The sequence below is a fragment of the Miniopterus schreibersii genome (genome assembly GCF_964146895.1).
Source record: "Miniopterus schreibersii genome assembly, chromosome: 13".
NCBI lineage: Eukaryota > Metazoa > Chordata > Mammalia > Chiroptera > Miniopteridae > Miniopterus > Miniopterus schreibersii.
In genome coordinates, this window is record NC_138113.1 from 56,634,882 (window position 1) to 56,656,996 (window position 22,115).

A 22,115-nucleotide genomic window follows, 5' to 3' on the forward strand; every position below is an offset into this window, starting at 1 on the left:
GGTAGGCGTTTGTGTCACTCATGGCCTCCAGCCCTCTCTGCCACGCTGGGCTGACTGGCTGGAATTTCTGAGAGGGCCCCACTGCAGGGGCCATTGGTGAGGTTGAGGTCGCAGCCCCAACCCCAGCCCAGCCCAGCCCAGCCCAAGCCAGCAGGGGTGGGGGGGAGTTGCGGAGGGATCTGAGGCTGCCCTGAGGCTTGGGCAGCCTTGGGAGACTGCTTTGCGCAGCTCAGGCAGCCTGGATATCCAGGTCTGCAGCAACTCTGAGGGGCTTTTCCCTGGGCTGAATTAAAGAAAGGGGACACCAGGAAGTAGTTGCTGACGATGTTTATACCCACTTTTAACCCCTCTCCCCAAGTTCTGTTCTCCCCACCCAGGTGTCACTGGTGGAGGGACACCTCCACCTACTCCTAGTCCTGAACTCTGACCCTGAGCTTCTCCTTCCCACAGAGGTCTGCACCCCTGGGCCCGAGTTCCCAGACTAACGCCTCTTCCACCAACTCAGAGAGGCTCAGGGGAGCTACACCAGAACCCTCCGGGAACCCACTGGGGCTGAGGGGCGAAGTTAAGGGGTCATTATGATGTTCCCCTTCACCGCCCACCCAGTCGCTCCCCTGCCTGGGTCTCAAGTTGTCCTGTCCCCAGGTGCTGGGGTGCCCATTCCTATCCACCATCTGGAGGCAGGGGTCTGCGCTCAGAGGCTGGCTCAGGGCCAGGGGACGGGGCGCTCGAGGCACCCGGTCCAGAGGAAATGGGGTCCTGGAACAGCCTCAGCGGTGGCGGAGGAAGTGCCCCACTGGCTGCTGTGAGCGTCCAGCAGCGCATCCTGGGGGCCTCCTTTCCACCCGGTCCTGCTTGCTTTCCTTGCAAAGGCCACGGTGAGACTCCACCAGCTCCCCACTTCTCCAGCGAACTTCCCCTGGCCCAGCAGGGAGGCTTGAGGCTTGCTTTTGGGCCTGCATCTCCAGGCCAGATCGCAGCCCACGACTTTCCCAGGCCGAGCGAGAGCCAGGCGTGCTGCGCAGCAAGACCACCTCCCCACCCGGCCGGGCAGCCTGGGAACAGCCACCCACGGGCCCAGCGGACCGGGCGCAGCCCCAGCCCACGCCCGAGGCGGCGGCCGGAGCGCTGGGGCCTAGACTGTGAGGCCCCGCACCATCGACAGCCCGGGCACGAATGCGCAACGCCGGGGAACAATCAGCGGACCCTGTCCTGGGAGCTGGCGACAAGCCTGGAAGGTGTGCAATCCTTTCAAGAGCCTTGGTGCCACTTTCGCATGAATCCTTTGTTACAGCTTTGTCAGCCTGCGCGCCTTCAGCTTCCCCTCCCGGGCCTCCCCACCCCCCATTTCCTCCCTGCACCCCCCAATGCCGAGAGGGTCTGGTGTAGGGAATCTGCCCAAATCAACTGCCCCTCTCCAGATCCCCTTCCTGCCAAGTGCTTGTCCCTCGGTCACGATCTCCCCTGCGTGTTTGGGGCAAACGAACGGGGTTTGCACCGCCTTCGCCTCTGGGGCGAAGTGCTCAGGGATAAAAGGCTTTCTGAGTGTGACCTCGGGCCGCAGCAGCTGCCTCCTGCTGCTGGTGGATCAGCAGCTCTCAGGCCACAGGCGTGGTGACCCTGGTGGGCCCAGCAGGGCTCCCGGGTAGGGGGTAACCTGCCCTCCCGCAGGAAGGACTGCAGGGTTCTGACAGAAAGGATGGGGCGTGGATGGCACAGCTCTGAACACACTTGGTTCCTACTGGCTTCAGGGCAACCAGCTCCCACTGTTCTGGAGCGGATTGTGCCCCCTTCCCAATGTAGGTCTGACTTCTCTATAGCCAAGTACAGCCCTGGGCAGATATTTCTAGGAAGACGCTCTGGCACCCAGGCCGTGCAGGTAATGGCTGTTTCCATGCACATCGCTCATGGGCATCGCCACATTTCCCCATTATTTTTTCTATTTAGTTTGTCTTCCTGCCTCTCCTCCCGGCCTTTCTGCCTGCACACAGTCACTGGAGAAAAACCCAGTTTGCGCACCTCCCTGCAGAAGGCTCTCTGTGTTATGTAACACACGGGGCGTCCTCAAGTTACCATTTTGCTCCCAATCAGCCAGCACGAGGGTTTCTGGCTGGGGTGGGGTGGGGCGGGGTGGGGTGGGAGGGGGTGTCAGAGTGTTGCAAACGGAGGTGCAGGCCTTGTTCCCTGGGGGCTTTTATTTTCCTCCTTGAAGCCCCAGTTCAGACTCAGGAACAAAGGGGACAGGTAATTGATCCACCTCTGGCTCTCCCCTCACTTCTACCCCTCACCGCAAGCCCTCTGCTTTGATAAACGGGGGGGAAAACTTTTGGGATCAGGGACCTATGTAAATGGTCCTGACCTCTGCCCAGCCCTCCTCCGACCCGCAGGAAGCCCAGGTGAGGGGCAGGCTGCTCAGGCCACTTCCAGTCCCCCAGACGCTCCTGAACGCGAGGCTGCTTGCTTAGCACCCCTCCTATTAAAAACACCCAGGACAACCATGAAATCGTTCTCAGGAGGGTTAGCGACACCTCTCAGGTTTGAAACATTTTTAAAGTCCTGTTTGGAAGAAATCTTCCAGGAGTACAAAGTCTGATCCGTAGGACTGCCTAAGCAAGTGTGAACGATTTCTCCCCCCCAAAAATGTTCATTAAAAATAGTTCCTACGTGTTATTTTGTTCACGGATGGGTTTTTCCCTATCGTAACCTACAGATTCTCAAGACCAAGCGAGTAAGACTTTTTTTTTTTTTTCATTTTGTCAGTTCGTGGGTGATGCTGTACTTTCTGATTAGACCTTTTTAATTTTTAAAACTCTGCTGGAGGGTTTTCAACCGTGGAAATGTAAATGAAAAATAGACTCTCCCTTTGAGACTCTTACAGGGTCGGTCCGAGTGGAACAAACCTCCCTGCCCCCCACTCACTTCTCCAAGTAGCCTTGTGTGCACTTGGGTAGAGTGAGGGTGGCAGGCTTGGGCACCTTTCACGCCGGCGCGAGGCGAGCGCTTTGAAATGAGTACCTGCTCCATTTCAGTGTGCCACGTTCCAGCCCACTACACGGGCTCGCCCTCTCGGAGCCGCAGTCCTGAAGGACAGAACTAACGTGTGGCCTCCCAGGAAGCTTTTCATCAGGACATCCCTAGTGCTTTTGTTTTTTTTGTATTATAAAAGGCGTTTTTGCTTCCCTCTCAGCTCCTCCACGTTATTTAGTAGCCACGACAGTGAAACAGGGACAGCAGTTATCATGATGTTCCCCCCCCCTCATTTGTAAACGGGTCTCATACTGGGAACTCACAAACCCCAGACATACCTCAGGTGTGTCTCCTGCTTCTGAGTCAACACTCGTGGCTCAGCGGGTCACCTGGAGCTTCCGTTGGTTCTGCCTTTCCCTGGACGGGTCTCTCCCCCAAAATGTCCCTCTCCCAACTTGCAGGGGAAGGGGATTCACTTAGAGAAAGCTTCCTGAATTAAAGAAGACCAGACTCAGGTTACCACGGTTAAGTGACACTGGTTTATATGGCGACTAGGAAGCCAAGGGCTAGCATCTGTCCCCCACGGGCATTTCTAAAACTATGGCAACTAAGTGAGTTTTACAGATAAAATTCTGGTATCGTCCCAAACAGAGTTATTTAAATTTGAGGGTGTTTTTTTTTTTTTTTTTCACATGCACACACACACACAAACCCACACCAACTAGGGGTATATCACCAGCACATTTCACTGGCCAACTCTGGTGACAGCAACCACGACCAACAAACTTATTTTCTGAAGAATAAAAAAAAAAGGGGGGAAAAAAACCCTCTGCCTATCCTGCGAATGGTTATTTTATATGCTTAACATTCCCCAGACAGGGCCGGGCCAGACACCCCTGCCCCTTTTCCTAGGAACAGGTAAACTACCCACTCTCCTTCCCCTCCCCCAAGACCCAGCTAGTTTTCAAGCTACAATTTCTCTTCCCAAAGGGAGGGAAAGGAATGAACCCACTAATGAATCAGGTACCTGGGATGTGGCTTGTCTGGGGCAATTGTATTTGTAAATAAAAGTCTTCCTGTTTATTATGTATGTTTTACTAAAAAAGCACAACACGAACTCCAGTGCCTCTTAATACAACAAATATTTCAGCGCACGGTTTGGTTTCCACTGTTGTTCTTTTGCGTGTGTTGGGGGGGTACTCACTGGAGTCCGTGGGGGGGGGGACCATGGTCCTTCCCGCGCAGGCTGACCTGGGGACCAGTCACCTCTAAAGTTCTCACGTTTGCCAAAGTCTGCGAGAAAGGGGGGAAGGGGGGGCTCCCTGGCAGTATTACTGGAATCAATCTGCGGACTTTCAGTTTTGCCCCTAAACCTTTCCAAAGCTGACCAGGGCCTCCTTTTGCAGCTTCAAAAGCGAAGCCATCCTGGGATCCTGCTGGCTCCTGAACTGGGCACCAACCCGTGGCCTGCTCCCCGCTCCCCGCCGGCTCAGCAGCCCCGCAGGCCCGGGCAGCGGTCCCTGCGCCCCTGGGCGGGGACGGGGCTCGGGAGGTGGCCGTGACGCAGCCAGGCGCTGGCAGCCACCCCAGCGTTCGTGGGGCGCTCGAGTTCCCCACCCGCGGGAAGCCGAGGAGCACCACCCAGGCGCCTCGGGCTCCCCGGAGTGCAGGGCCCCGGCGGCCTGCCCCCCGCCCGGGCTGCGCAGGCGGTGCGGGGACCTCCCCTCCTCCCCAAGCAGCGAGACCCAGGGCGCACCCGCTGCCCCGCTGCCCCCTGCTCCCCGCGCAGCTGGACCGCAGCAAAGGGCTGGACCTTTCCTCGGAGCCAGCGCATCTCCTCCCCTGCGCATCTCCTTCCCTGCACCTGGGAGAGAGACCCCCAGGGTCCCCCTATGGCAACCCCAGGCTCCAGTTGAAGACTCAGGGGGCGCAGCTCTGTCTCGACTTCCCCTTCAGGGCTCCAGGGCTGGGGCAGCGGGGAGGTGGGGCTCAGAGAGCCGGGCGGGAGGCCTGGTGTTCAAACTCCTCTGGACTCCAGGGTCCTCAGAGGAAAGGCGGCGCCTGAGTTTTCGGGAGAGGAAGCTGGACCCCCAGGACGCACCAACCCAGAGCAAGAGTGTCAGCCTTCAGCTCCCACCTGCGCCCAGATACTCAGCGCCAGAGCCTCTGAAACCCGAGCCCCGCGCTCAGCAAAGCCCTCCGGCCTTCCAAGAAAACTTCCACAACTTTCTACTTGCTCTCTCCCCAGTGTTTCAGGTTTTCTCCAGCCACCGGCCTCATCCACGGCTCTGCCAACTGCCCCTTAGTCCCTGCGGCTCCCGAGGCCGGAATCTTTCCAGAATTGGAGAAATCATGATTATTGGGCTGGGGGCGGGGGCGGGATCAGACCGCCGGCCGAGGCGAGAGCAGAAATGTGGATGAACAGGGGTGATCTCGACCTGTGTTTTAAAAAGTTTCATTGGACAATTATCAGTAACCCCGAAAGACAACTCCATTAAAAAAAAAAAAAAAAAAAAGATTTACTACTGTTTCTGAAAAGCCGTTATTTTTTACATCGCTTTTAGAAAGATAGATGAACAAAAACACCGCGTTTCAAGCTATTTTGATCTGTAATTAAATGGCAGGATCGGTTTGTATTCTCCTACGGCTTTTACAGAAGTTGCAGTGATCCAAAGTCGGGTTGCTGTGTCAGAGTGGCATTTTTATTAATGAGAATACAAAAAGCGTGCATACTCTTAGCCCGGCTTGAATTTAGTTGCTAAGCAACCGCTGTATGGTAATTCATCCGCGAAATTTAAATCTTTGAGAAAGGATGGTGCGTTTTGCTGAATGGTCGCCACGAGGAAAACAACTTGTGGGACTGGCCAGCTGTTACGGCGGGGCGAGGCCTACCGGGGATGCCACCCCGCAGCCGCCCCGCGCCGCGCCCCTGCCCCGCGCCCCAGGGCCCCGCACCACCCGCCTGGGCTCCTCTCACCCCCCCATTTCCACTGGACGCAGGCCCTGCCCGGGAGCAAGCCCTCTGCATCCCCAGGGCTCCAGAGGCCGGGCTGCAACTTCCCGCAGCCCCCTCCCCTCCCCTGCACCCACAGACACGCGTGGACCCCCCCACACCCCCCCACACACAGGGGCGCACACATCCTGCATGCCACCGCGTGAAGGCCACTCGCCCAGACCCCTCTGAGGTCACCCCAGAGCCCCCCCCCCCCCCAGCTCATAGAGAACGCAGCCCACAGCCCTCCAGAAGGCCAGGCTGCGGCCACGGCCGGCAGTGACATCATAGGCTCCTGCTCGCCCGCTCGCGCCCACATTTTAGGGTACTGGAACAAACACGGATGTGAAATCAAGAATGAAAGAGAGTAATCTAATTAATAGGCCATGAGCCAGGCTAACAAAATCAAAGGATCTGATTACACGAGCACCCCCCTCTCGCTGTCTCCGCTGACCCCACCCCCACCCACTTCTTCCAGCCTCCACACGAGTTCCTCTCCTACACTGGAAAGTCCAGGAGGCAAACCCAGAGCTCTCTGATTTCCTTATTGAAATCAAGATCAAGCCCACGGCGGGGCTCCACAGCCAGGAGGTCACATGGGAGACCTTCAGGCAAGGGACTGAGATGACCGAGCAGAGACGGACAGAGCTTGGAGAGCTGAGAGGTGACCCCGCGCGCCCTACCTATCACTCAGCAAGAACAACAACACCTGTACTGGCTGCTTGCGTGTGCTGTCAGTAACAGGGCTAGGACAGAGAGGTTTCCACTCACAGCCATTGTAAGCAGACAGTTTTAAAAAATAACATAGCACAACTCCTTTTTTCCACATTACCTTGTTTCTGGGTCACCAATAACCTCAAAGTCTTAACTTTCTTTCGACACCTTTCCCCAGCATAGATGTCTGAGCACAGCCAGGTATTAGGTCTTATCGCTGATACATGGCATCTGTTCTAATCCACCCAGTCAGCCAAGTGCATTTCATGAAAGAATTCTTCAATTTCTATCCTTCTGCCTTGAAAAAAACCAGGTCCACCTCCTAAATAATTAATTTCAAGTCTGCGTCCAGTGCCAATACTTGTTGCATCCATTTTAGAGTTTGATTAATTACCCTGGAACTTGGGCAAACTAAACTCCATGTGGAGAGAATGTTTCTTCCTTCAATTTGGTTCTGAAAACTACACATTATTGATGGATCTTACTCTATTTACATACAAAGTGGTGCAAATATGCCCATCTCTTAAAATGCATTTCGTATAAATATATAAAAGTGTCATCTTTGATTTAGCTTGAGAGGTTGATCATTTATTACAAAAATAAACGAATAAATACAACAATATATTGTTGCTTCCAACAGGATAAATACTTTACAAATATATAATTTTAAAACAAATTTAATTGTTAAAATTATTTAAAATATTACACTTATCGATAAAACTATCAATAGTATATACTGCATTTAATATTAGAACCAATTATTCTCCGAATGTTGAAAACCGTTCATACAAAACATTATGAGCATGGTAGTGAGCAAACACTGGGGGCGACAAGGAAGCAGAGGGACTCCTCTAAGATCAATAATGAGCAGTTCTGTTTTGGAACAAAGAAGTAGTCCTTGGCTAAGTACTTAAAAAATAAAAAAGGGAGAGAAACAACAGCAAAATGACTATTTTAAATACACCTTGAATGATTTATCGCCCAGACTTGCAGGGGAAGATGGTTGGGTGACTGAGGCGACTGAGGCTTGGACAACAACGGGTCAGGAGCCACAGGAGACTGAAGACTATAAATGGGCCTAGTTTGGGATTAGCCAGATTGATGGAACAGAACTTTGTCACTTTCCTTTGGGTTGGAAGGGGAGGAGGGCTGGATTGAAATGAGGAAACAAATGGGCACTTTACGAAGCACAAGACACTTGCTCTGCAAAGAAACACAATGACCAAATTCATTAAAAAGATCTGGTGATATGTAACAATATTTTCATTATTTACGTGTGCAACAATATAAGCCTTAACACACAACCTCTCAGTTGTATCTGCTCTCTTTTGTTTTTCAACCATGAATTTCATTTTGTAAATACATTCAAAGGGCTGATTTTCAAAATATGGAGTGTCAGCATTGGCTCACTGTAAAAAATGCAAAATAATGGAATAAAATGGTCTTGCTTTCCCAGAGTCTCCAATTAAAAGTTACTCTGTTACCCCCCAAACCAGGACTTTTTCCAAAGTAATCAGCAAAGGTTGCTTTTTAATAGAAAACAGTGTGAAGTCTAATGGTAGTTCTTTTGTTCTCAGCCAAATCAAGTAAACAAATAGCTCCTAAAATTTTACATAGACTCACTGTCTAATCAACCACTACCTTTCCTGTAGGGAACACGGGACTTTGCCTCACGTGCCAGTGGTATCCACCATGTAAAAACAACCACACCCAACCCTCAGCTTTCCAGTAAGGCCTTCCTTGCTTGCCCCTGCAGACCCTCAAAATACTGATGAAGTTTATACCCACTCCAAGTTGTAAATTAGTTGGGCAGAGAGATTACAATAGCAAGAGAAATAAGGAAACAAGAAAGCCAAGAAAAGTAAATTGTAGTTTCTTATTTTTCATTTTTCTTCTTCTTTCTGTTTAATAAATAGGGCCTTTTTCAGATTTCACAAATCAAAATGATTGTGATTTTTAGTACTATTTGGTGTTTAAAATAATGCAACCCAACGCACGGCCATCTGGCTAGGCTTGATTTATGAAAGTGACACAGGGTCTGTCTGGAAGAAATAACCGCTCCTTGTTGCTCTCACAGTTTTCCGGGTTTTTTAACCCCTGCATCGATATCTTATGGAGAGGAAGTGGGGATGAGAGAAGGCGGCAAAAATGAGTGACAGCTAGATGGGATTAGGGGCAAATTATGCTATAAAATCACTGCGTTATCACCGCCAAATACTTCTTTAAAGTAAAGTACCAAAGGCCTCGACTAAGCAGAGCCTTTTCCGTCTTTAGCGCTCACAACCTGAGGCATCACACTTTCCCTTTCCCACATTGTAAATATTGATACATCAACGTGATAAATGTGACCGCTCTACAGGGCGTATCTAAGGAGTGATCCAAAAAGCTAAAACACCCAGGGCCAGTAAAGAAGATACAGAATCGCACTGGGGAAAGACCAAAACACAGAAACGTAGCCGCCTAGGTCAGAGCTGGTAATCACGCTGAGGGCAAAGCAGTGTGGACCAGGCTCAGGACTTCAGAACTCCCAATTCTTTCATTTCAGGGCAAAAAAACAAACCAAACCAAACAAACCCCCACGCGGCCTAATAATTTAAACCTAACTGCAGAGCTATCAATGGAAAGTAACTGATAGGCAATATTTTATAGACTCGTAAACTATTCTTCACAACTATCAGTCCTTAGCAAAAAGAAGAAAGCGACACAGCAAGGTGGTGGTGGTGGGGGGGGGGGGAGTCGAAAAAAAAGCTAAACTTTGGGAAGGGGGCTCTGTAACCATTACTAACCAGTTGGCACATTTTCACTGGTGACGTAGTCCAATCTTTCCATAAAGATGATAAAGAACACAGGTATCTCCAAGAAAAGTAGTCTTTAGACAGTCTCCCCTAAAAACACCCACTAAAATTAAAGGACAGGAAAAGGCAGTGGAATTCACAGTTTACCAGGGAGTGACGACCGAGTCAAAAGTACCAGCCGTTTCTGCCACGTCTGCCCTTGAGCCTAGGTTTCCAAATACACCTCAGGTGCAGCGGGCAAGACTGGACTCCCTCAGCGCTACGGCTTTAAGGATATGCGTTGCTAAAAAAATATTTTCTAAAGGTCTATTTTCTTCCCACACAGTGTGTATGCATCAGACACAGACTATTTCATTCTAACAAATTTATTTTCTCGATCAGCTCTTACGGTATCACTACTCAAATTAAATTACAATCAAATGATCACATCAAAAGATACCCTTATTACCTAACAACGGTCCGTATTTTCATTTCATTTTGATTTGTGCTCGTCTGAAAAAAACACGTAATACAAGATCTGGGGAAAAATAAATTACCGTTTTGCAGCAGTTCATAAGTATTCTGAATAAAATATTAAAAGAAGTCATTTAATGAAAATATAAAGCAAATATTTTTTAGATCGACAACGGATCTAACAATCTATATTGCCGTCTTTTGAAAAGTCTGTTTATTAAAACCTACCAAAAACACTGCTTGGAAATGGCAGTATTATATAATCACGTCCACAGCACCCATTCAATCAAAGTTGGCAACAGGACTGAGGCGCGAGGTCCGGGAAGTGCAGCGGCGGGTGCTCAGTCTTTTCTAAATCCCTTTATGAGTCAGTCCAGAAATAAAAAATAAAAAATATTAATAAAAAAAATATTAGCGGTGGCATCTTTAGGCATCGTGTCGTCCCCCCCCCCGTGGCAGTCCTGCGGCGGGGGTGGCTGGCCCGGCGGCCTCCTGCCCAGTCTGCCCGCGCGGGGGGCGCGCCGGCCTCTCCTCTCCGGGGACGCGCGAGCGGTGTCCCCTCGGCCCTCGCTCACCAGCCGCCCTTTTCGTGATGCTTTTATTTCCAAGGTTATTTGGAGGAAACGCATTCTTTTTCTTTTGGCTCTGCTCTTCAGTTTGTTAATTTCAGAAGCTGTGGATATTGTTTTCGCTGGAGACCGTTTTTTTGTTTTTTTTTTTAAATTTTCTCTCCTTCCCACTTCACAGTCAGCTTATCTGTCCCCAAATGGCTTTAACGTGGCCAAGAAGAACCGGCGCGGAGCAGCCGCCCCGAGGACGCCCCGCGCCTGTGCTTGCTTTCAGACGGCGCCCGGGAAACAGGGTGCGGGCGGCCCTGCGGGGAGCGGCGGCGCGAAGGGCAGCTGCGTCCGGGCGCAGGAGGGGAGCGCAAGGCGGGTACTGGGCGCTGCCCGCCGGCGCCGCGCGGGACTCTCCGGGTGGGCAAAACCTCACGAGTGCAGTTTTGGCGCGCTAGGCACCTTCATCCTTCTTTAGAAGCAAAACCAAGAACAAACCGGATCGCCGGCACCGTGGAAAGGAGATCTCACGATCGCCCCTCTCTCTCTCTCTCTGCCGGGCCTGTTGGCTGCGTACCGTCTGGGTGTTTATTATGCCTTTTTTTGTTTGTTTGTCTGTTTGGCCCCTCTCTCCTCGGACTTCAAACACCATCTCGCGGGTCAGTCTCTCTTTCCTTCCCTCCCGGGGCGGGCAGGCCTGTCTTTGGGCGGAGGGGAGGGCGGCCCGGGTGCGGGGTAGCGCGGCGCTGGCGGCGTTGGCGGCGGCTGCGGGGCGGTGGCGACCCTCCTGTCGCTGCGCCCCGCGGCCTTCACTGCACGCTGGTCTGCAGCCCGTGGTGCGGCGGCGGCGTGTCGGCGCTGACGGTGCCCACTTGCGAGTAGACGTCGTCGGGCGTCTGCTGTTGGATCCCGGGCGGCGTCATGCGCTTTTCCTTCTGGCGCCGGTTGCAGAACCAAACCCGCACCACCTCCTTCTCCAGCTGCAGGCTGTCGGCCAGGTTGGTGATCTCCTGGGCCGAGGGCTTGGGGCACTTGAGGAAGTGGCTCTCGAGCGCGCCCTTGACGCTCACCTCGATGGAGGTCCGCTTCTTGCGCTTGCGGCCCTGCGCCGCGATCTTGTCGATGCTCGTGGGGCTGCCGGTGCTCGAGTCCGCCTCCTCCAGCCACTTGTTCAGCAGCGGCTTGAGCTTGCACATGTTCTTGAAGCTCAGCTGCAGGGCCTCGAAGCGGCAGATGGTGGTCTGCGAGAACACGTTGCCGTAGAGCGTGCCCAGGGCCAGCCCCACGTCGGCCTGCGTGAAGCCCAGCTTGATGCGCCGCTGCTTGAACTGCTTGGCGAACTGCTCCAGGTCGTCCGAGGTCGGCGTGTCCTCGTCCGAGTGCGGGTCGTGGCTGTTGAGTCCCGGCCCCGCGCCGCCGCCGTGGTGCGGGGGCCCCTGAGCGTGGTGCGGGTGCGGCGGGTGCGAGTGGTGGTGGTGGTGGTGGTGGTGGTCGGCCAGCTCGGGCGTGTCCCCGCGCACCAGCCCCGGGTGCACGAGGCTCTGGGCGCCGCCGCCCGCGCCGCCGCTGCCGCCGCCGGGCCCCGGGGGCGCGCTCAGCATGCCGTTCACCGTGAAGCCCCCGGGCTGCGAGTAGAGCAGGCTCTGCGGCGGCGGCTGCTGGCCCCCGGCCATGGACGGGAGGTGCGCGGCGGCGGCGGCGGCGGCGGCGGCTGCGGCGGCGGCGGCGGCGGCGCCCCAGCCGCCCGGGTGGCCCTGGTGCGGCGGCGGGGGCGGGGGCCCGAGGTGCGGCGGCCCGCGGTGGTGCAGCGCGGTGCCCGCGTGCAGGTCGTCGCGCCCCGCGCCGCCCTTCACGTCGGGGCCCTGCGGCGGCGGCGGCTGCGGCGGCTGCTGGGGGCTGCCGGCCATGCCCACGGCGCTGCCCGACCACGGCGAGCTGGCCTCCACGGCGGCGGCGGCGGCAGCGGCGGCGGCGGCGGCGGCGTGGGGCAGGGCCGTGACCCACTGGTGCGCGTGGCTGAGCATATGGCCGCCGTTGCTGGCGGCCATGGCCCCCTGCATGAAGTCGCTTTGGACCATCTTGACGGAGGACGGGTCCCCTCGGTAGGCGCCGGAGGTCACGGCGGCGCTGCCGGGCTGCATGCCGCCCCCGCCGCCCCCCGCGCCGCCGCCGCCCCCGCCGCCGCCGCCCCCGCCGCCGCCGCCGCCGGCGCCCGCCGCGTCCGAGTGCACAATGGAGCCGGCCGCCAGCAGGCTGTTCCCCGGCAGGTAGGGGTTAGAAGCCGCCGTGGCCATGCCGCTCCGCTCCCGCCACCCCACCGCCGCCACCACCGCCGCCGCCGCCGCCGCAGCAGCCGCGGCCGCCGCCGCCGCCGCCGCGCCCCCCCGCTTCCCGCCTCCTCCCCCCACTCCTCCCCCGCCCCCGCCCCGGGCCCCAGTCGGCCCCGCCGCCTCCGCCGCCGCCGCCGCCGCCTCCTCCGCCGCCGCCGCCGCTGCCGCCGAGGCCCGGGGCTGGAGCTGCAAGGCCGCTCGGCAGGGCGCGGGGGTCGCCGGCCGGCCTCGGTCGGCGGCAGCAGCAGCAGCAGCAGCAGCAGCAGCAGCAGCGCTCTGGGGAGGGGGGCTAGCTTCTCGGGGCGCGCTCCCTGGCCGCCCCCTTCAGGGGGGGTCTGGGCCGCCCCCCGGCCCCGGCGCGTTCGGCTGGCTCCAGCGGGGCTCGCCGGGCGGGGTGCGGGCCTGCGCGCGGGCTCTCAGCCCCGGCTCCCGGCTCCCGCTCCGCCTGCGGTCCCGGTGTGCGCGGTCTCCGCCCGGGCGCGGGGCTCGCTCCACCTGCTAAGTGGCGATTTCACGGGAGACAACAAAGAAAGCAGCCGTTCCTTTCTTCTCGAACCAAATTACGGACGACCCGCAGCCGGCCCGCTCCTTCCCTTGGCCGCTCTCCGGGCTCCTCAGGAACGCATTTCGCTCCTGTCCTTGGAGTAGCAAAACTTTTAGAGTCCCTGAAGGCGTGGTGATGCTGGCTGCTGGCGGGTGCGGAGAGGCTCCCGCTCTCCCCGGCCGGTGCTCTCCTTTCAAGTTTTGCTCTGTCCTAGGAAAACTTCTTGCGATGCTGCATTTCTCTGCAGTTGCTATTGCCGGAGCTCTCGGTTGCCTCTGAAACAAGAATCCTTTTTCATTCTCCTCGCAACAGTCACAGCCTGATGCGACATCTTTCCTTCTGGGCAGAAATGAGGAAACAAATGTAACAAGGAAAAAAATCGAACAGGAGAAAACGGAGGTCGAGTGGCTCTGTTACCTTGTTGCTGACGGTTGGGGTTGGTGTTTTAATTTTTTCCCAGCAGTTGTCTGGAGGAGGAGGAGGAGGAGGAGGAGTGCATTGGTGGAGGTGGAGGGGTGTGTGTGCATATAGGGGATCCTTGGTACACAACCAACTCCAGTGGGCGCGTCGCGCGGCTCGCAGGGTGCACGGCTGGCGCGGGCCGTGCCGGAGCGGAGTTGCGGCGGGAGCCTTGCAGCGCCCGGGTTTGCGCTCCCTCTTCCTCTCTCCCTCGCTCTCTCCCTCCCTCCCTCTCCCTCTCTCTCTCCCTCTCTCGCCCGCCCGCTCGCGCTCCAATCTGACAGTTCGCTCTCTGTCCCTCCCTCTCCGAGCGGGGACTGTCGAATGTTTACCCTCCGCCGCGAGCGCGCACCCACCACCACACTTTCCCAAATACAAGGAAGTCGAGCACCAGGGCCCCCGCTGATTGGCTACCTGCTGGGTGATTGGCAGGCCCGGAATGACTGGCTCCGGACGCGAGGCCCCCCCTTCCGGCCGTTCCGATTGGTTGCTTTTTAATTTAGGCAGAGGCTCGCCGACGCCGGAGCTCCGCGGTCCCCCCGGCCCCCGCCCCGCCGCCCCGCGCCCCGCCCCGCCCCTCGCCCGCCGCCCCTTCCGCCGCATCTTAACTCTTCGCGTCCGGCCGAGTCCTAGGCGTGCCCTCCGCGCTCGGGGCGTTCGCGGGAGGCCTGGGAGGAGGGAAGGGAAAGGGGAGCGAGAAGGGACGGAAGGGGGGGCAGAACCAGAAGGAAACAAAGAGGGGAAAAATCGTGAAGGACCGCAGCCAGCCCCCCCTCCGCCTGGGAGGACTGCGCGGGGACGCGGCCCCCCAACCCCCGCCCGTCCCGGAGACTCGTACGGCGCGCGGAGGGGATGCACCTTTCAAGCTGATACCTATAGACCGAGGTGTCCCCCAGTGGTTTCAAAGTTTCCTTTTGCCTTCACCAGCCGGCCCCCGCCTCTGGCTCAGCGGGGGTGGGAAAGGGGAGCCCGCGGCGCCCGGAGCTCGGGCCGCGGCCGCGCTGCTTGGAGATCCGCCGCCGCAACTTTCCGCAGTCGCCTCGCGCCGGCCGCGGCCCCTTTGTCTGAGTTCTCGGAGGCCAGCAGCTGGGGAACCTGCAGCCCGGGGCCGGCGCGGGGCCCGCGCGTGCGACACGCACCGCTCGCCGCCGCGGCTGCGCTCCCCCCACCTTCCCGGCCTCGCTCCCCCTCCCTCCCCTCCCCTCCCCCTCCCTCCCCCTCCCCCCTCGGGGTCAGGCGAGTGGCGTGCGTGCCCTTGTGAGTTTAGAGGGTGCGGGTCGGCGGAGCCGCGGGATGTGTTTGAAAAGCTGTCAGGCCGACCTTTCCCCATAGACACATCGTAAGTGTGCTCCATCCCGGCGGCGGCGGCGGTGCCCGCGGCGGGAGCCGGCCGAGGGACCGGGATCCACTGGCCGCGCCTCCCACCGCTTACCTTGTGTGTGCTTTCTGCGTGTGCGTGTGTGTGCGTGTGTGTCTGTGTGTGTGCGGTGCGCGCGCGCGCGTGCCGTTCAGTGTGGTGACTGGCGGCGGGGTTTGCTCGCCGGCTCTCCTGAGGCTCGGTGGTGCGTTTCTTTCTTCCCCGTCGCCAAGGGGTTTGCGTAGCGGCCGAGCCGGCGGCGGCCCGCGCGCTCTCAGCCCCGGCCGGGCTGAAAGAGTTAAAGGGGGACGGGCGGGGGGGGGTGTGCGAGGGGCAGGCGGGAGAAGCGGGGGGTGGGGGACGCGACCGAGCGGAAACGCTGCACCGAGGAACCTCGGCGAACCAGGAGAAAAGAGAAAGTGGCAACGAAAACAAGGGCGAATGGAACCCTCCTCGGGGATTTCCAATAAACGAACCCAAAGCGGACATTCAATAAATACATCGTTCCTAATGCGAGTGTGAGTGTGTGCGTGTCCGTGTGTGCGTGCAATCCGCACCCCAGCTCTGCGGTGCGCCCGCCCCGCGCCCGCCGCCCCAGCCGGTTCCCGCGGCGGGCGCGCGAGCCGGGGCCCTGGACCTGGATGCGGAGCGGCCGGGGCTCGCGTTACTCTGAGAACGGGGCTGTCCCCCCCTCCCCGCAGAATAATCCCCCCGCGGGGCTTAGTGAGGTGAACTCGGTTAAAGCCGGGGAGCCAGCCGCAGGCGCGCGGGCGTTGCGGGATGTCCAGACGAACCGCGGGCGCGGAGAATTCCTGTGGCATCTCGTCGGGCGCTCGCCGGCCCGGGGGCAGAGAGACCAGCGTCGGTAGGTTTTAGCAAAGCCGGTATTGCTAAGGTGTAGATGTGAAAAGCGGCGGCAACCAAAGCCCAAGCAGCACGGGTCTCTTCCTCTGCGCCCCCCCTGAAGTTCCTCCTTATATTTATGTATGCGCATATGTAGGTATAAGAGATGGAACACAGATTTCATTGAATAAATCTGAGATCTCCAGGTGCAGACGTTTGAATAGTCGGTGCCAGCGCCCCGTGTTTTCCTTTCCTGCCGATTTTGCTTGGATCCGGCTCAAAAACCCAGAGTCTCGTGGTTTTGTTTACACTGAATGGGAAGGATAGGAACAGAGCCATGGGGCCGTCTTTCATTAATATACAGTGAGGATTTTGTCTAAATTACTGCTATGAATTTCACAGTGCACGCTTTCAAAAGCAGTCTCAGGTGGCCTGATGAAACGTGATAGCGCCTCTGCAAACAGATCCACTTTCTTTCTTTTCGAGGAGGGGGGTGTGCGCTCTGGGAAGCCCCCCAAAACGCAGCACTCTCCATAACAGAAATACACTTCTGTTCTGAGGTTTGTCCCCTCCGCCCCCCCTTTCCTCCTCCTTAGTACTCCAGTCGCTCCCCAGCCTCCCCCCACCCCAGCCCCACCCCACCCCACCCGCCCCCTCCCTTTGCGAGTGTGATTGTTTTGTCTGGAAAAAAAAAATCCAAAGTATATAACAAGGGTAGAACAGTTAGTGCTGATTTTCATTTGCATACATTTTCATATATTTTGGTGAAAATAATAGACTAGTGGAGAGCTGGGCTCCGAGGAGTCAGTGTGAAGGGAAGGCTAAGGATGCGTCGGTTCTGGGGAGTTGAGAATATGCCTTCGCCCCCCCCTCTTCCAGTCACTTTATTAAAAAAATAATAATAATAAAACATCTTTTTATTTTCAAACCTCACCCCGGAAGTTTGCGCGGTAAGTGCTTTTCATTTTCTCTCCCTGCTTTCTCTTTCCCTCCCCCTTCTTTCCGTTTTTTAAAAATGCTCCTGTAGGTTTGGGAGCTTATTTTCATTGCTTGGGACAAGAGAGGGTTCACAGAGCAATCGTTTTGAAGTAAGGAAGGGAAGTGTGTTGGAGGGGGGGGAGTAAAAAAAAACAAAACAAAACTCCAGCTCTGCTAAAATATTATATAAAAAGATGGACTCATTCCAAAGCTCCCCACAGCAAGGCACTTTGGGGGTGGGGGGAGTGCTATCAATTGTAATTGTTGATTGTGGGTCGGGGCGGTGGTGGTGGTGGAGAGCCCTGGAAAAGAAGCCTTTATAAAGCGGTCAGTTTTATAAACATTTCTTGTTTGGAGAATTAAATAAAATGAGGGCCAGAGGGGAAGAAACCCCCTTCTGTAGCCAGTGCTGACTCGGTGAACTGTGTGTGCTTGCCTGGGATTGGGGTGAGGGGATTCCTGCTGGGAGCAGGGGTTGGAGTGGGGCAGGAGGGGGGGGAGCTTAGCAAAGGGTGGGCAAGTAGCTGAAGGGGAAGGAAGGGGGGGGAGAGGCAGGAAGTCGGTGCACCCCGGTTAGCACGGGCTCTGAGAGCAGGCGGTTACTTGCAGCCTCCCAGCTTGCTCCTGAGAGTCCATCAGGAAGGGGGTGATCAGTCAGAACTAAGCAGGACACCCTGCCCTTTATTCTCCCAAAGGGCTGGCCCTTGAGCACCGCAAGCTAGATATTACTTTGTTTTTCACATTTGACAGCCGGCCTTGCCCCCCTCCTAGCCACTGCCCCTGGGTTTTGTAAAAATTGAGGGTGCAGTTACTTGCTAGATGCAGTTAATTAGATAAATATGGCTGGAGGAAATAGCTAAGCTCATTCCGAGCTGGTGGGGGCACCTTACCTTCGTGAAATAGGCTGGAGAGAATTCTCAAAGCTTCTAGGTTTTGTTCTTTTTGAAAGGAAGCCGCGCCTGGGTGGTGAGGGGTAGACTCGAATGGCTGGAATTTTATTGCACTTTTGTATCCAGAACACCTTGCAATTTAAAATTTGTAGTTTCTTTGGCAACAGTTGGTGCCAAATCAATGAAATGGTTTGTAAGGAGGGAGCAAGAGGTTCCAGTGGGGAGAGGGCTAAGAATCGCCAGTTTTCCACTCCTTGTTTACGTGCTTGGCAGCCTCGCTTTTGACTGGGGTTAACTCTCTGTGCTCCATTGGACCAGATGCCATATAGAGCTGCTCCCTGAAGATCATTTGTTTCCTTGATGGGGAACATTTCTGAGCAGAGCATATTGGTTGCCATAGAGAAAGAAATAAAAGGAAGAACACTAGTCACATTAAGCTATATGTTTGTGCACTGGGCTTTAGATAAAAGGACCTTGGTTCAGCCAAAGAGAAGAAGCCAAACTGGAGATTTCTAGTGCCACTAAAACTAGCTTTATTTTGTTTTGGACTTTTACAGTTGAAATATATAAGCTAATTTTATTGGTGGTTGTTAATTTTATATGACACGGTTTACTGAACAAAATAAACTTTGGAAGTGCTCGGGAGTTGCACTAGGGACTTGTCAGCAGGGGGCGCGCTGACTCGCTTTAGCAGGTACTGAGCGAAATGTAGCTGTTTCCAAAGCAAATCTGCTCATTCAGACTTGCCAAAGGAGCAAACCTTTCTGTGCAGATCCCCGACGAGGAGTGAATTCATTGCATAACACAGGGTTTTAAGTACGAGGACAATGACTTCCCCATCTCCCACCCACCCATGTCTGTGAAATGGCTCTGAAAGAAACAGTTAAAAAGGGTTCGCCCATTTCTCTCGGTGAGGTGCATATAGTGCTGGAAAACAGAATTGGGCTGTGAAAGCAGAAGCACTGAAAAAATTATTAAGGGGATGTAATAAGCTACTTCAGAAGCTACCATTCAGGTTGTATACTTGGGGAAGCGGTCAAGAAAATAAAATGCATCCCAAGGTATCATCTATTGAATAATGAATGCTCTTCAACTTTATACATGCTTTGACTTAGAAATAAAACTCAAAATCCTGGAGAATCAGTCAAGGCATTCAGGATCTCTTTTACTTCATTTGATATTTAATGGCTTCTTTAATCTTTGGTACGTCCTATGGCTGTGGGAAGATTTTGGATTTATCTTTGAAGGGCTTGTTAGGGAAAAGAAAATACAAAATAGCCCTCGGTTAGAGGTAACTGTGAGCTTGAAACTTCTTAGCATAATATTCCTTAACACAGTTGAGGAAAAGTTTTAACAGAGTACCAGGTTTTAAGCCCCAGAGAGTTTCAGATGCCGCCGATGAAGACTGAACTTTATTTTGGTATAAGATAAAAAAGATACGTGAAGAACTTTCTAAAACAGTGAAGGGCACATTCTGACCGGTTTTGAGGAATTAGTCAGTTTGTTACGAGCAGTTTTCCTAGGGAGATTTAGAGAGCACGACTAAGAAAGGGAAGCCGTAAGTGACGAGGTGAGAAGCTGGCGTCCACGGTTCAGTAGTTCAGCGCACCTGTGACTGTCACCGAGCCCATTGGGAAGGGGCACAGCACCCGAAGCTCTAAAGTCCCCTGGCAGAGGGGGAAAGTCACCTTCTTCTAACTCGACTCCAAAATCAACCAGCTTCCAGCCATGAGTTTTCCTTTGAAACTAACTTTGAAAAGTCCAGGTCTGGCTTTAAGTGGTATTTAATTTAGGAGGCTGAGAGATCATGAGAGTAATATAAGCAAAGAGATGCTCTGAAAGTATTGTGATTCCGTGAGTTTTGTCTGTGAACTCTCACATTTAGAGTCAGAAAATGTGCCGTCCGGGTTTGTACTAATAAAACAAAGTGGAAAATTCAGGAAACTGTAATTTGAGCCCAAACATTGCTTTTTCTTAAGCTCTTTGGACAAAAGACTTCTGGGGAAATCCACAGAAACTGGACAAATGGCTCAAAGCTCTAGTGTACTGTGCACACCCTGGCCGCTAAATGCATTTAAAAATTATTAAGGGGAAAGGAAACTTTTCTATTCAGCCAGACACTTTGCAAAACCCTAGTTAAGCAATAAGTGTATGTACATATTTAAAGCATACTTATTTTTGTATCCCTTTTCATGAGATCCATGATTGTTACTATCTTGGCTGCTACTTACTTTCCTTTTTTGCAAAACTACTTTAAAAACCCTGAAAGAAAAACAATGTTTGCTCCTCATGGTGTCTATAGTCTTAAGTTACCTAAAGTAAAAGAAACAGAAAACAGCGATTCCCAGTAAAGCAACAAGTTAACTTGAGAACTGATATATTATTGAAACAGCGCGAGCATTCTAGAATGATTTGGAGGTGGAAAGGAGCAAGCTGGGTATACGAATTAAGATTCAAAGTGTTGGGCAGAGCTACAGACTTTTAATTGTTGGGGATGGTGAAACTGCTTTTGCCAAATGAGAGAATGAAGAACATTTCCAGGGTCAAATGTACAAAACACAAAGTGGGTATTTACCCATCTGCCTCCATTGGAGAATGACAAGGCGCTGGCTACCGGCGTGCAGGAGCACGTTCTCGCCGCTGGCATTTACAAATTAAAACGTGAAGCCTGCTCACACCCCACAGTGTGTGCGATGTACAAAGGGAAGGGCTGTTCGGTGGTAGCTTTTGGGTGGAAAGGAGTGTGCGCCGTCCTGACAGCGGCTGGGTCATGCCTTGGTCTTGCTGAGGGCTCTGAAGCGCGCAGCGATGCTCCCAGTTCTTCGAATCACTTTGATAACTGAGTTATCTGATCTGCAGCAAAGGAGCAAGCACTTCGTTTCCTTCAATGGATTTGAAGGAGCAATTATAAATTCGGACGCTCTAATTTCTCATCCTAAAGTAAGAAGCTTGACTTCTGATGCTTGTAGAGCGGCTTTAGACTACCGGCCAGTTCTGATTGGGAACCTGACTGGAGAAGGCTTGATAAGTTGGTTATTAGGGCATGCTTTCGGGAAAAAAAACCCATTTCTAACAGTTTGCCCGCTCTAGCTGCGTGCGTGCAGCTGACAAGTCTGTTAAGGAAAGCTACCAGGTGCTGGGGAAGCCATAGCTGACACAGTGTGATGGACTATTCCTGCCTGCCCCCCCCCCCCATCACAATGGTCATCTTCGAATTTAAATTCACAGGGCTAGGTAAGTAGGGCCCCCGTGATTGACCAGTGTGATGATAATCATTTATTAACAAAAACATGTGGGTATGTCCTAGCTAGACAAATATTCCAAGGTCAGTTTGGGGTGTGTGTGTGTCTGTGTTTTTAAAAACAAAACCCAGAAATATTAACTCAGCTTTGCCAGAGGGGTGGTTGGTTTTTTTTTTGAGCTTGCAGTCCTAACAAAATCGAACTCTCCTCTCCCTTGGGGACACTCCCTCCGGACCCCAACCATTCCCTCTAGATTCAATGGCAGTTTCCTTTCTAGGTTGGAACAGGGTAGTCTCAGGATGGATAAGAGGCACTGTGGCACATTGTGAAAAGAAAAAAAAAAACCACCACCCCTTTACGTTGGCATCTGTGTTTTTTTAAATTGGATTTTTAAATATTTAAACTTAGCTATTGTCTGTGAAGCTGGGTGCAGATTGCAGTTTACTGGGCTGAAGGTTGCTCTTTTGGGCGTTCCCCCCAAACGGTGCTTCTGTGGGTGCTGGAGCTCCCTTTCGCTGTCCTGCTCCCTCCCTAGGCCCACCCTGGATTGGTCAGCTTTAGGAGGGGTCTTCAAGAAAGTGTGGCTATTTTGTTCACTTTAAAAATACAGTATAAATATTCATGGATATATGATACATCAAATGCTGCACGGTTTGCAGCAATATAATTTCAGCCCTAAATGTCTGGTGAGGAGACCTTGGCGGTGGAACCCAGTGACTTTGCTCATGCCCCTGGGGGTTGGTCGTCCCCAAGTTAAACGTTACGTGTCCCCGATGGCTTTGAACACGCACCCCTCCTTCCAGATTTTCTGGTTACTCAGTAAAGCCCAAGGGGAGGATTCCAGTCTTGAGTGGTGCTTGACAGACGACAAATCTTAATTTAGTGATATACCAGGGTGCAAAAACCCTCCAGAAATCGAGGCCTGTGTTGCCCAAACGGCGTAGGTTTTCTCTTTATTTTTAATGCGCAACGCAGACACAAACAAAACCTCACT

General features: G+C 54.1%; 1 protein-coding gene and 1 long non-coding RNA gene across 2 annotated transcripts in view; one reads left to right on the top strand and one right to left on the bottom strand.

The window, feature by feature from the left end:
- Positions 1-7,248: 7,248 nt before the first annotated feature.
- On the bottom strand, positions 7,249-12,772 carry POU3F3 (POU class 3 homeobox 3; the record flags this gene model as incomplete). The annotated part of the gene is made up of 1 exon (XM_081156743.1): positions 7,249-12,772. The coding sequence occupies one exon, from the start codon at positions 12,770-12,772 to the stop codon at positions 11,288-11,290; it is 1,485 nt and encodes a 494-aa protein (XP_081012869.1). The 3' UTR covers positions 7,249-11,287.
- Positions 12,773-16,811: 4,039 nt separating this feature from the next.
- Positions 16,812-22,115, top strand: part of LOC308566120 — a 54,482-nt gene continuing 49,178 nt past the window's right edge. Inside the window, exon 1 of the long non-coding RNA XR_014000128.1 lies at positions 16,812-16,961. This is a non-coding gene — a long non-coding RNA (uncharacterized lncRNA). The remainder of the gene's footprint in view (positions 16,962-22,115) is intronic.